Source organism: Leopardus geoffroyi, chromosome X (assembly GCF_018350155.1).
Source record: "Leopardus geoffroyi isolate Oge1 chromosome X, O.geoffroyi_Oge1_pat1.0, whole genome shotgun sequence".
In the NCBI taxonomy this organism is placed as follows: Eukaryota; Metazoa; Chordata; class Mammalia; order Carnivora; family Felidae; genus Leopardus; species Leopardus geoffroyi.
In genome coordinates, this window is record NC_059343.1 from 6,878,654 (window position 1) to 6,892,338 (window position 13,685).

At 47.4% G+C, this 13,685-nt stretch overlaps 1 protein-coding gene across 4 annotated transcripts in view; it reads right to left on the bottom strand.

Moving 5' to 3' along the window:
- Positions 1–5,222, bottom strand: part of GPR143 (G protein-coupled receptor 143) — a 65,091-nt gene extending 59,869 nt beyond the window's left edge. For 2 of the 4 annotated variants that reach the window (XM_045472434.1, XM_045472435.1), the window contains exon 1: positions 4,657–5,222. In XM_045472434.1, the coding sequence (XP_045328390.1) occupies positions 4,657–5,014 (358 nt within the window). In that variant the 5' untranslated portion in view covers positions 5,015–5,222. The remainder of the gene's footprint in view (positions 1–4,656) is intronic. The other 2 variants (XM_045472436.1, XM_045472433.1) reach the window with 2 other exon arrangements.
- Between the last annotated feature and the right edge of the window lie 8,463 nt (positions 5,223–13,685).

Sequence of the window (13,685 nt, forward strand, 5' to 3'; positions counted from 1 at the left end):
TAAGTAGATGGTTGGGGCGCCTGGGTGGCGCAGTCGGTTAAGCGTCCGACTTCAGCCAGGTCGCGATCTCGCGGTCCGTGGGTTCGAGCCCCGCGTGAGGCTCTGGGCTGATGGCTCAGAGCCTGGAGCCTGTTTCCGATTCTGTGTCTCCCTCTCTCTCTGCCCCTCCCCCGTTCATGCTCTGTCTCTCTCTGTCCCAAAAATAAAATAAAAACGTTGAAAAAAAAAATTAAAAAAAAGAGTAAGTAGATGGTGGATGGAAAAGAGAGAGAGAGAGAGAAAGAAATGAGGGAGGAAAGAAACACACACATCAGTGTGTGTACAGAGACAGAGAATAAGATCTAGGAATAATTATTTCGGTCACAGAGCAATCCCAGGAATTTTGATTTCAACTTGAACCACTATTAGCCACAATCACATGCCTAACGTAGTTGTTTGCTTACTTGGTATGAAGAAGCAATTATGTGAACAACAACCGGTATTTCTTGGCTATATTTTTAATACCCACATATTAACCATTCCTGACATTTAAAGAAATGACCGAAACAGCACGATTCTGAAATGTAAAAAGATAATTCTTTCACTCTTTAAAAAATGTATTTAGGGCATGGGTGGCTCAGTCAGTCAAGCCTCTGACTTCAGCTCAGGTCATGATCTTGAGGTTTGTGAGTTTGAGCCCCGCGTTGGGCTCTCTGCTGTCAGTGCCCAGCCTGCTGCAGAACCTCTGTCCCCCTCTCTCTCTGCTCCTCTTCCACGAGCACTTCTCTCAAAAATAAACATTTTAAAAAATAAAAATAAAAAACAGGGGCGCCTGGGTGACGCAGCTGGTTGAGCATCTGACTCTTGGTATTGGCCTGGGTCATGATCTCATGGTTTGGGGGACGGAGCCCTGCATCGGGCTCTGTGCTGATGCATGGAACCTGCTTGGGATTCTGTCTTTCCATCAAAAGAAATAAACATTTAAAAAATTATATAAGTAAATAATACAATTAAGATTCTCCCAAATTAGCTCTCCTCAATAATTTGCTCTTGACATTTACGATTTGTAAGTTTTCCTTGCTATGAAACCCAAATACCTAATTCTCCTCAAAATAGTATACACGCTTTAAGGTATATATTCAGGTTTTTTGTTAAGAAACGTGATATGCTCTAATAACATACTCCGTAGGGGTGCCTGGGTGGCTTAGCTGGTTAAGGGTCCGACTCTTGATTTCAGCTCAGGTTATGATCTCACAGGTCATGGGTTTGATCCCTGCGTCAGGCTCTGCACTCCCAGTGCAGACCCTGTTTGGGATTCTTTCCCTCTCCCTCTCCCTCTGTGCCCTCCCCTGTTCCATCTCTCGCTCAAAATAAATAAACTTAAAAAATAATAATATACTATGGAATACAATGCTAAAAAGTAATTGTAAACAGTACGAAGTTTTGTGCTATGGGCTCATGTACACTAATATAGTATGTGATAGACGACTCAGCATACAATACATAACATACTAAATCTATTCCATGTAATACACTGCCAGACTTACGTTGCATACTATACTACCAACTATATGCTGAATACTTCACCAAATACAATCTGTGTATTTAAATTGTATACAATCTAAATATAGTGTGATACACTACCAAACGTACATTATATACGATATGAAATTTGTATTACATAACACACTACTATACGAACACCATGTAATACATCACTAAAGAGGAATTATGCACACTGAGACATTTAAGATATACCTTCTCGTTATCAAGCACTGCTCACAAAAATAATGATTTTCTTCCATAGAATGCTTACCATTTACGGCACATAGCATTCCTCTGAGCTCAATAAATGCCCGATGTATTTTTGTAGCGATATGAGCTGATGAATGTCAACTTATTGTGATAAACATTTCACAATATGTCAAGTCATTGTGCTATCTTAAACTCTTACAGTGCTCTATGTCAACTGTATCTCAATAAAACCGGAAAAAAAAAAAAACTTCTGCCCTATGAGGTAGGCATCATAAGTATTTTTCAGTGATGTGTCAGTCACCAAGCCTTGCCCTGAATTCTGCTTCTGCTCTTTTGTCAATATCACACAACTCCCTTCCAAAAACAAGCATATATGCAAATATTATTTCACTGATCCCCAAAAGATATCTGCGTGCATCTTTATTTCTAGATATCCAAGTTATAGAAACTAAGTTGCTGTTAAGATGCTTTTCCAGAGGCACCAGGCTGGCTCAGTCAGAAGAGTGTGCGACTCTATCTCAGGGCCATGGGTACAAGTCCATATGGGGTATAGAAATTACTTAATTTTTTTAGTATTTATTTATTGAGAGAGAGAGAGAGGGAGAATACGCAAGTGTGCACTCATGCCTCGTTTTGAGGGCAGAGGGAAGAAGGGAGAGAATCCCAAGCAGGATCCACATTGTCAGTGCAGACCCCAATGAGGGGCTCGGCTCGAATTCACAAACTGTGAGATCATAACCTGAGCTGAAATCAAGAGTCAGGCATTTTAATCGACTGAGCCATGCAGGTGCCCCAGTAAATAAACTTAAAAAAAAAAAAAAAGATGGTTTTCCAAAATGTTTCAGCAGAATCAGGAAGAAAACCAATGTCTGATTTATTCAGCCTGCACCAAGATGGTTTTATCCCTAAGAGAAAGGAAGTACTGCTTCCTGTCTGACTCCTGGAGTCTGAGAAAGTGACTAGAGGTTATACAGCATGTACTGGAAGTCAAGGTCCTTGAGGGTCTCTGACCACAAGGGCACAGAACTGGAGAACAGCAGGCTGAGACAGCCACCTGCGTTGATATCAGCTCAAGGCGGGGTGAAAGCTGCTGCCACCCCCTCAGGGATGTTTCAATACCATCGACAGCCTTCAGCGTCACGAGTAAAATTATGCAAAAGTACATGTCCAAAATGGTCAGCGCCTGTCAGCCAATTGCCAAATGTGGGCAGCATCTGGATCCTGATTCGAACGAACCAACTATAAAATAGCATTTATGAGACAACTGAACATACACCAGGGATGTTAAAGAATTGACTTTCGGGGCGCCTGGGTGGCTCAGCCGGTTAAACGGCTGACTTCGGCTCAGGTCATGATCTCGCGGTCCGTGAGTTTGAGCCCCGCGTCGGGCTCTGTGCTGACAGCTCGGAGCCTGGAGCCTGTTTCAGATTCTGTGTCTCCCTCTCTCTCTGCCCCTCCCCCGTTCATGCTCTGTCTCTCTCTGTCCCAAAAATAAATGAACGTTGAAAAAAAAAAAAATTAAAAAAAAAAAAAAAAAAAAAGAATTGACTCTCATTATTATTTTCAGGCGACAATACTAGTGTAATATGTATATTTAATTTTTAATTTACTTACTTAAATTCAAGTTACCTAACACGTAGCATATATCAGTTTCAGGAGAACCCAGTGATTCACCTCTCACATAGGACACCCAGTGCTCATCCCAGCAAGCGCCCTCCTCAATGCCCATCACCCGTCTAGCCCATCCCCCCCACCTACCTCCCCTCCAGCAACCCTCGCTTTTCTGTATTTAAGAGTCTCTTACAGTTTGCCTCCATTTTTATTTTTCCTTCCCATCCCCTACGTTCATCTGTTGTGTTTCTTTCATTCCACATATGAGTGAGTTCATGTGGTTCTTGTCTTTCTCTACCTTAGTTCAATCAGCACAATACACTCTAGTTCTATCCCGCGTCGTTGTGAATTAATCCAGTGGTGGGTGATACCAGGACGGGATATAGATGAAGTGAGAGCATAGGTCCGAAGGCGGTTCCTTATACAGTCTGTGTGATTTAAGTTAGAAATTTTCCCAAAGTAAAAATGCAAACCAATGGTTCTGGAAAAGAGTTTAGGCTTTACGGGCCACAATTTCTCTGCCATCATCCACCTCTGTCCTTGCAGGGCAAAGATAGCATTAGACAATGCACAAGGGCAGGGCACGGCTGTGTTCCCACGAAACTACTGAAGGACACGGACATTTAAATTTCATGGAATATTTATCAAAAACATTTCACGAAGTATTTTTCTTTTGATTGTTAAAAAACCTTTCGGGCCACAGAAAAGAGGCAACAGGTGGGATTTAGTGTGGGGTCTGCAGTTTGGCCGCCTGTGGTAGAAAACCCAAACCTGAAAAAAATTATGTACTTATACGCGTTAGAGGTAGACACATCAAGTTTTCTTCCCGATTCTGCCAAACCGTTCAGGAAACGGTTGTGGACGCACAGAACATTGTCAGTCTCTCACTCGCAGAAGTTATTAGGGAACCGTTGTATTTTCTGGGGTTTTTGTTTAATGGCAACCGTCTGAAGTTTCCCCCAGTAAGCTTGCAATAACGAACATTGTAAACTGTTTCTTCTCTTTAAACAAATATCCCCTGGGCATAATTTTTACTGCCTGTCTTGTTTCGCTGAGTCCCTCGGTCGTCCTGTCCGGTCCCTAGGGAGCCGCCTCTGTGCTCCGAGTACACACCCTGCCCAACCTCGCGGGCCGCGCACGCTCACCCGGGCACCGAGCAGGTCCGGACCCGCGGGCGGCGCACCTTAGTGAAGCAGCCGAGAAGGTCCCAACCCGCGGGCCGCGCGCCTCACTCACCCAGGCACCGAGCAGGCCCCAACCCGCGGGCCGGGCTCCCCCACCCCGGGCGTCGAGCAGGTCCGCGCGCCTTACCCAGGCAGCCGAGCAGGTCGCAGACGGCGGCGGCGCGCAGGATGCGGACGGAGGCCGGGGTGCGCGCCGAGGCCGGCGGGGACGTGGACGTGGCCCCCGGGCCCGCGGGCCGTCGCCCCGGCAGCAGTTGCAGGAGGCCCAGCGCCAGGCGGCACGCGCCGCCGCCCAGACACAGCGCGTGGAAGGCCCGGGGCTGGAAGCCCAGCACCAGCTGCGTGGCGGCGTCCCGCGTGGGGCAGCAGAAGGTCCCCAGGCGTGGGGAGGCCATGGGCCGTGCTCGCGGACGCGGCTCGGGTGTGCCGGGACCCCGCCGGGCCGCTGGGTCAGGTGCCCGGCCGGCAGCGAGGGAGGGGATCATGTGCCCGGGGCCGCGCCTCCCCCCGCCCCCGCCCCGGCGCCCGCGCTGGCGGAGAAGGCGCCGACCGGGGTGGGGGCTGCGCGCCCTCGGCGGACGCCACGAGGTCTCACGAGGGTGAGGCTGGGGCCCGAGCCGGAGGTGGGGGAAGGACGCGCGCCCGGGGCCCGGGAGGGAGGTCGGCTTTCTTCCCTGCAACCCAGCCTTCCCCCAAGCCGCCACCTCGTCTTAACTGACCTTACCAGACAAACCTGCCTCATTTGCCAGCTCTTTCCTATTTGGGATCTGACGTCCCTAATTTTGATGCATTACAGGCGCCAGAACACGTTCATCATCAACGTGACTGATGCGATTGGTGTTAACGGACACTATCCCAGCGGCAGGAGTTTCGCTGCAAGTCAAATCTTAAAGACGGAAGCGCTTAGCCTAACGCGACATGTTTACACACGCGTATTTTGCACCTTACAGTTCAGTGTTCCGTGTTTACTCAGCTTCAATATAGGTTTGGGCATTCTAAATTAGCTTTCAAAAGTAATTGTTTGTTTTTTTTTTTTTAATTACCCAAGTTCATTCAGATTTCATAACTTTTTTTTCGTTATACATTGAAAATCAAGCTTTATTCTATGTGCTTAAAAGTTCCAAAATTGTGTCAGCACTAATGATAACCATCAACATACTGGGTAAAGTTTAAAAACAAACTCGAGAAGGCTGACAATAAAAGAGCTCTCCTATAGGTTATGGCTTTTACTAACCAAACCTTTAAAACAAACGAAAAAACCCTTACCAGATTTATCATCTAATAAATTAATAGACCCATTGGCAAACCCCAAGCGGCCACCCTTTATCTCTCCCCCCCTCGACAAATGGGCCCCTCTCTAAGGTTTTTTTCCCCCCGTCACCCGAAGGGAATGCAGCCCATTCGTCCCTCCCCCACTTATTAAACACTTAAATACAAACACATGCCCTCCCACCCAGCTGCTCATCTGCCTTTCCACCAGGAGCTTTGCTATTTTAAAGGCAAAGTTTGGGCTCAGCTCCTAGGCCTTCTTCCCCGAAGGCCCTAGGATTGGGCTTCTCTTTTGGAATCCACGGTAGGCAGACAGGCGGCTGCGTTGCCAGATGGGAAACAGAGCCTTTAACAAAGGGCTGCAAACGCCAGCACTTCAAAAGGATCTGACCTGGCAGTCTATTAGCAGGGGCAGCTGCTTTGATAGAATTCTGGAACCACCAACGCTGTCAAAACGTGCACTGCTCTCGGGTATTGCACACTCGCTTGTAAAAACAGCAGAAAACATCAGAGAAATACTCCCCAAACATCCATTTGTCAGCCCTTTAGAAAGCATGAATCCTGCTCTCTTGGGCCATTGATCTCCTCCTTCGTTTCCTCTTGGAAAGCAGAGGCTGCTTCTGGAGGACAGTGTGCTTTAAAAGATACAAATGACAACAGAGCCTTTGTATGCTTGCTCGGATGCTGAGGGTTTGAGGGTTTGCATGGCCCGACCATGCAAAAGTACCAGTGCATTTCCGTTTTTGCCTTGGGCCGGAACTGCACATACCCCACCTCTCTGCTTCCCACGTGCAAACCTGCAGGCTCCGATGATTCGGGCACCAAGTAGTCACGGGTGAGGCTCCCAGGAGGGTCACTGGTAAAGTTACCTCAGGGAGAAAATTGTTATAAATGAAGATTCCTAGGCCAGATGGGGGCCTCAGAGCAAACGTGCAGAAGGACGGACAGGAGACTATGTTTTTTTGACGGCCCGAAATAACTTGAAATTAGTATAAGAAATGCAACTGATGTAACAAACTGTGTGCAAGATGTGGGAATGATGGGGCTTTTAGGGGAGATAGTGGGGTTCGTGGGGTCCAGAGCCGACGGCCAGGAAAGAATTCTTGAAACCGTCTTTGGTGCAAAATGGTGATCTTGTTAAAGCACGGGGACAGGACCCGTGGGCAGGAAGAGCTGCCCCGGGGCCTTGAGAGACTAGTCGTATACTATGGGGCTGCAAAGTCCAGGGGAAGTTTCCAGTGAGATTTTTATATGCTAAAGGAGGCTCACAGGATTTTGGAGGCCTAGCTATTGTCAAGCTAGGGTTGTTTTTCCCTCCAGCAAAGCATTAGCATTAAGACAGTAAGGAGTTCCCGGAGAAACGTTTTACTCTGCTGGCCTCAAGTATTTGTCAATGGGCTACAGGTTCTAAGGAAATTTAGTTCTATCTGCTATTTCCTTCGGCCTTTGTTCCCCACCGTTACTACAGAGGGTGATCTCTATCAGTTCACCATTTGTTTTTCCCCTTTCCTTTGTTCTTGGGCAGCCGGGAGTGCACACATATCCCCCCGGGGGGGCGGGGCTGTCAGCTTGCCTTATGCTTCCAGAAACATCTGGAAGTACTGCAGGTGTGCGACCTGCAAAGATGATCCCGCCAAGCCACAGTCAGCTGAGCCTGAGCACCGATGTATCTGTGCGGTAACACTCAGGGCCTTTACGTATGTGAAGTTCGTTTTTGCATCCACGCTCCCTCCTTGTCTCCCTCCCTCCCAGCTTACCATCTGGATTCCACCTTGCACTTTCAGCCCGGGCTGCCCACGGAAGGTTGTCTTGGCTTTACCTTCACTCTGCCACTCACGACTTGCCCGCCATCCCGCTTGATCCGCTACGCTAACCTCTGGAAGCGGCTCAGGGGGTTTACTCTCACAGACAACTCTCCTCACGGTGAGTCCCCTGACACCCACAGGTCTTAATGGAAAGGACGGAGTTCACGGGGAGAACCTCAGGTAGGCCACAGAATCCAGTGGAGGAGATAGTGGGGGGCAGATGGATGGTCTGCTGAAATACACTGGTAGCAGCAGCAGAAGTGAGGACAGAGCGACTCACAAAAACCTACTGTTTTCAGAGTGCATCAGTAGGCAGGCACAATGCTCTGTGTTTTACATTCATTGTCTCACTGAATCTACAGCAGGAGCCTTTCGGGTGGGTTTTACTCTTCAACTGATGAGGACAGTATGTACATTAGTGGGCATGGCTAAGTTCCAGTAAAACCTCATTTACAAAACTGGTGGCAACCTAGCCATTTTGGCTCCTACAGGTCTACCCACAGAGACTCTGGCTTAACCAGCAGTACCCCAGAAGGCCGGGTGGCTAAGCCCAAAACAATAGGGAGGCTAACAGCTAGTGGGGCAGGCAAACAGGCCAGTGAGGAATGGGACACAAGAAGTTGCTGGCAGAGAAATGGCTCCTCCTTCCTCCCGCCCTATGAAGTTTCTGAGGAGAGGTTGTATAGGGTCCTGAGCAACCAGCTGTGTTTCTTAGGAATCTGTAGTCTATTCATAATTGTGCCACCTTTAATTGGCTCTTCCTCCTTCCCTACTTTTACTTCCCTTTTGTCCAGGGATTCCACGGTGTTTGCCCACAAAACTTCGGCACACCATTTGCCTCAGGCTCTGCTCTCTAAGGAACCCAGGCTAAGAATCTGCCTTCCTCATAAAGGATTTCAGGTGCTGTAGCCCCTGCCCTGCTTGGGGCCCATCTGATGACCAGCAGCACCTCTGCCTTTCAATTCCTTTCATTTCAACAGAAATGTATTGAGTGCCATGTGCAAACTGAGCAGATAAAGAGACAGGCTGTGTCCAATAAATAGGGGTGTGTTTACTAGGCCTTAATAAAGAAGAATACATAACGGTCAAAGGCACTGTCAGAGTCAAATAAACCAATTAGTCATAGACACACGGTAGAAGAGGGTGGGAAGAGATAGGGACTGAGTAGAGTTTAAAATTAAATTGTACTTGTGGTGCCTGGGTGGTTCAGTCGGCTGCGTGTCCGACTTCGTCTCAGGTCATGATCCCCAGGTTTGTGAGTTCGAGCCCCGCGTCAGGTTCTGGGCTGACAGCTCAGAGACTGGACCCTGCTTTGGATTCTTTGTTTCCCTCTCTCTCTGTGACCTCCCCCGGTCACGCTCTGTCTCTCTCTCTCTCTCTCTAAAAAATAAACATTAAAAAAATTTTTTAAATTAAATTGTACTTAAGTAGAAAGACATTTAAATATCAGACCTGAGAATAAAATGAATCAAGTTTCATGTGCATTGCGTTGCAGATGCTACTGAAAAGCAGATTCTCATTCTGCTTATCGGGATGTCTGGGTGAGGCCATGCATTTCTAGCAAGCTTCCAGAGATGTGGATGCTGCTGGTCAATGGCTCCTACTTGGAGCAGCAAGGTCCTGGAGCTTGTATCTCAACCTGAAAAGGAAAGGAACGACCAGGCCATACTTCAGTGTGGGGAGGGCTTAGTTCAAAAGAGCAGAGAAACTGATCAACATCCAGCTAAGCCAAAGAGCATTCTGAATGCCAATGACGAAGCAGGGATGGAGGCATGAGGTTAGCAGTGATGAGCAACATCCTTCCTGATGGTTCTGAAAGCCCCAGGGGGAGAAAACTGTTTGGGGCTAACCGGGGATGGAAGTCAGGAAACCGGGAGGAGAGGGGAGCAAGTGGGAGAGGAAGAAGACTGACGAGGACTGGGGGAGACAAACAAAAGTGACTTGTGTTGAGGAAGGGAGAATGACCTGACGGTGTGCTCAGGTAGAAACCGGAAAACTGTTCACCCTGGTCTAGAAAAAAGAAGAGGCCTGGGCTATGACAAAGTCCTCACAGAAGCTCTTTTGGTGTAGGTGAGTGGCTCAGTGCCCTGAGAGGGACCTATCTAATCCCAAACGACCCCACCTCCTTATCCATCATTTAAAATGCTTTCTCCCTGAAAGCCAGCGAGCCAGCTGTTAAATAAATCTCAAATGGAAAGCAAAACAGGATTTGCTTCACAGAGATTTGATTTTCAATTCACAGCTAAATTTGTTGGAACACAGTCATTCCATAGAGAAAAACCACTGGTAACAGTCTGATGCAGTAAATGTGCCAAAAGTAAGAGTATAGAAAGTTGCAACTGACATTAACGATGGAATAAACGCCAAGGAAAAAGAAAACAAAGATACATTCAAAGATGATTATGATGCGAGTAGCTAATGCTATTATGTTAAAATGTTTAGTAACTGAGAGAATGGAGCCACAAATAAACGGGCAGGCACGAACTATTAAGAATAGTTCAGTGGTCAGTTATGTCAAGGGCAGTGTCTTACATCTAAAATCACATTTTGGTGCTTTTTCAGGATGTGCAGTCAAGCTGAAGTAATTCTACAATCCTTCATGGTAAGAAACAATTATTCTTACATTTACATGTCTGGAGACATCTCTCTATAATGCCAGCTTTTCAGTTCAATCTCCTTATTCTGTATGCTGACATTTGGAGCTTTCAGCTCAAAAAGAAAAAGAGGGTTTTTTTTTTTTTTAACATTTATTTATTATTGAGAGACAGACACAGAGCGTGAGCAGGGGAGGGGTAGAGAGAGGGGAGACCCAGAATCTGAAGCAGGCTCCAGGCTCCGAGCTGTCAGCACAGATCCTGATGTGGGGCTCGAACTCACAAACTGCAAGATCATGACCTGAGCCCGTCGGTCGCTCAACCAACTGAGCCACCCAGGCGCCCCAAGAGTTTTTGTTTTTAATGAATATTTCTAATGCCCAAAAAGGAATGTAATGATTTTGAGACCCAATGCTCAGCTGTGTATTCGAGGTCAAGTAACACACACTCATGGACAATTAAAGGCAAATTCTTTTACATAAATCTGCTGCCTTTGGAATGGCTTTCAAAGTGCACACACACACACACATTAAATGTACACACAAAATTATCTCTTCATAGAATTGTGGAAGCATTGTACACACTTGATTGGCAACCAAACTGGACTGCAGAACAGTTTTATATGTGCTTTTAAAATCATGAATGATGGAAATGATTTATTCAATCAAAAGTTAGTAAGTCCAGGGACCTGGATGGCTCAGTCAGTAAAGCATCTGGTCATGTTCTCGTGGTTCACAGGTTCAAGCCACACGTGGAGCCTGATTGGGACTCTGTCTCCCTCTCCCTCTCTCCCTCCCTCTCTGTCCCTGGCCTGTGCACACATGCGGTCTCTCACTCTCTCTCTCAAAATAAATATTTTTAAAAAGGTAAATCCATTCCCATTTGAAACTATGTCCTGAATGTACACATGTTCTTGAATGTCTTATCTCCTACTAAAGTCAAAAAAAAAAAAACATCGATACCATAACAAGTTCTTGGTGGGAAAAGAGGTGACAGGCAGGACAAAGAGGCATTTCTCTTTCTGAGGAGCTAAAAGGAACAGGCATGTTGATCACTGTTAGAAATGACTGGAGGGGCGCCTGGGTGGCGCAGTTGGTTAAGCGTCCGACTTCAGCCAGGTCACGATCTCGCGGTCCGTGAGTTCGAGCCCCGCGTCGGGCTCTGGGCTGATGGCTCAGAGCCTGGAGCCTGTTTCCGATTCTGTGTCTCCCTCTCACTCTGCCCCTCCCCCGTTCATGCTCTGTCTCTCTGTCCCAAAAATGAATAAACATTGAAAAAAAAAAAAAAAAAAAAAAAGAAATGACTGGAGGGGCACCTGGCTGGCTCAGTTGGTGGAGCACATGACTCATGACCTCAGGTTGTAAGTTTGAGTCACACATTGGGTGTAGAGATTACTTAAAAATAAAATCTTAAAGGGGTGCCTGGGTGGCTCAGTGGGTTAAGCATCTAGACCTCGGCTCAGGTCATGATCTTGTGGCTTGTGGGTTCAAGTCCCACATAGGGCTCCAGGCTGACAGCTTGGAGCCTGGAGCCTGCTTTGGATTCTGTGTCTCCCTCTCTCTCTGCCCCTCCCCCGGTCACACTCTTGTCTCTGTCTCTCTGTCAAAAATAAACATTTTAAAAATAAATAAAAATAAAATCTTTTTTTTTTTTTAATTTTTTTTTTAACGTTTATTTATTTTTGGGACAGAGAGAGACAGAGCATGAACGGGGGAGGGGCAGAGAGAGAGGGAGACACAGAATCGGAAACAGGCTCCAGGTTCTGAGCCATCAGCCCAGAGCCCGACGCGGGGCTCGAACTCACGGACCGCGAGATCGTGACCTGGCTGAAGTCGGACGCTTAACCGACTGCGCCACCCAGGCGCCCCTAAAATCTTTTTTAAAAAAAGAAAGAAGTGACAGGAAAGAAGGCCTAGCTGGTTAGTAGAAACCAGGAGGGACAGTTCCTGAGGTTAAATGTGCACTCTTAGTGACTAAAGATATGAGATGCAAAGAAAGGTTTGAAATCACGCCGTGCACCCACAGACAGCAGCATGACACGGTGTGACCAGCTGAGACCCTCCCGTGCTGACCGTGAGGTGAGGTCGCGTGCAGAAAGGTTTATGTGGACGAGTTTCCAGGGAAAGGCAGGATGCGCTGGAACCATGTGATCATGAAAGGGAGACCAAGCATAGATTTGCAAGTCAAATAAAGTCCCATGAATGGTGGCTTGGGTTCCATCCCACAGGACTTGTAGTGAGGGTGCAGGCCACTGTGGTAATCTACGCTACATAACAAATTTCTCAAACTTAGCAGCCTAAAAAAACACCCATTTACTCCAACCTCCCTGAGCACAGATCACAGGCTTGCTTTTTCTTTTCAGACTGTGTTCATGGTCTTCTAGCGTACCTCACAGTTTTTTGTTTAAAGCTGGGCACGATGTCGTCGGTGCAAAGGTTCGGGGTAAATAGGCTGTTAGCTGCGGGGGTTGGGGGGAGGCAGGAGGAGATGCATTCTACAGTTTATCATTAGGTCTGTCTCCTAGTGGTGAGCCGTACCCCTTGGCTGTGAACTTCACAAATGCCTCTCAGGCGTGGGTTCCCTTCCTCCCCCCAGCCTTAGGTGGGAAAGAAAGGTTGTCTGGAGGAGGTTGGAGTTCAGTATTTCATTCCCCCCATGGTAGTTAGGCTCTGGTAACCCCAATCAATTGGGTGTCAAATTTCTCTTGAGGGCAGGGCTCCTTCAGAACAGAATGCTCTGGCATATTTAAAAATGGCTGCGTTCCTCCCCTTCTCTCCGCAGGAAGCACAAGCAATTTTTCTCTAGTTTTCACAGTGAGAACTGGTAGACCTCCAAGAGGTAAAACTCACGGAAACATAGGGATCCCTGCAGCTTTTATTTATTTGTTTATTTTGAGAAAAAGAGAGAGAGAATCCCAAGCAGGCTCTGCATGGTCAGCACGTAGCCCAATGTGGGGCTTGAACTCACGAACTGCAAGATCATGACCTGAGCCAAAATCAAGAGTTGGACAATTAACAAACTGAGCCACCAGGCACACCGCTCCCACCCCCACCCCCCCCCCACCCCCGCCCCTGCAGTTTTGACTCACAGACTCTTCTACACTGAGCCTCCAGCAATGTGTCAATTACAGTTCAGGTTTTCCTATCCTGGGGCTGACTCCTGTGGAAGTTTCTGCTAATGGGTTTCGGCTCCAGTGGGTTGTGGGCTCTCTGCATCCGCCCATCTTTTCAATTTCGGGGGCAGCAGGTCGCCCTGTGACCTTACTTCTCTGAGAAATCTAAGAAGAGTTGTTGATCTTTCAGCTTGTTCAGCTTTTTGTGTGTTAGGATGAGGTGATGACCACTAAGTTCCTAACATGCCAGACTAGGAATCAGCAACACACATTTATTTGCTCACAGCTTCTGTAGCTTAAGAGGCCAAGCCCTGTTCAGCTGGGTCTTCCATTTTGGGGTCTGTCAATGGCTGCAGTTCAGGTGCTGACCGGGCTG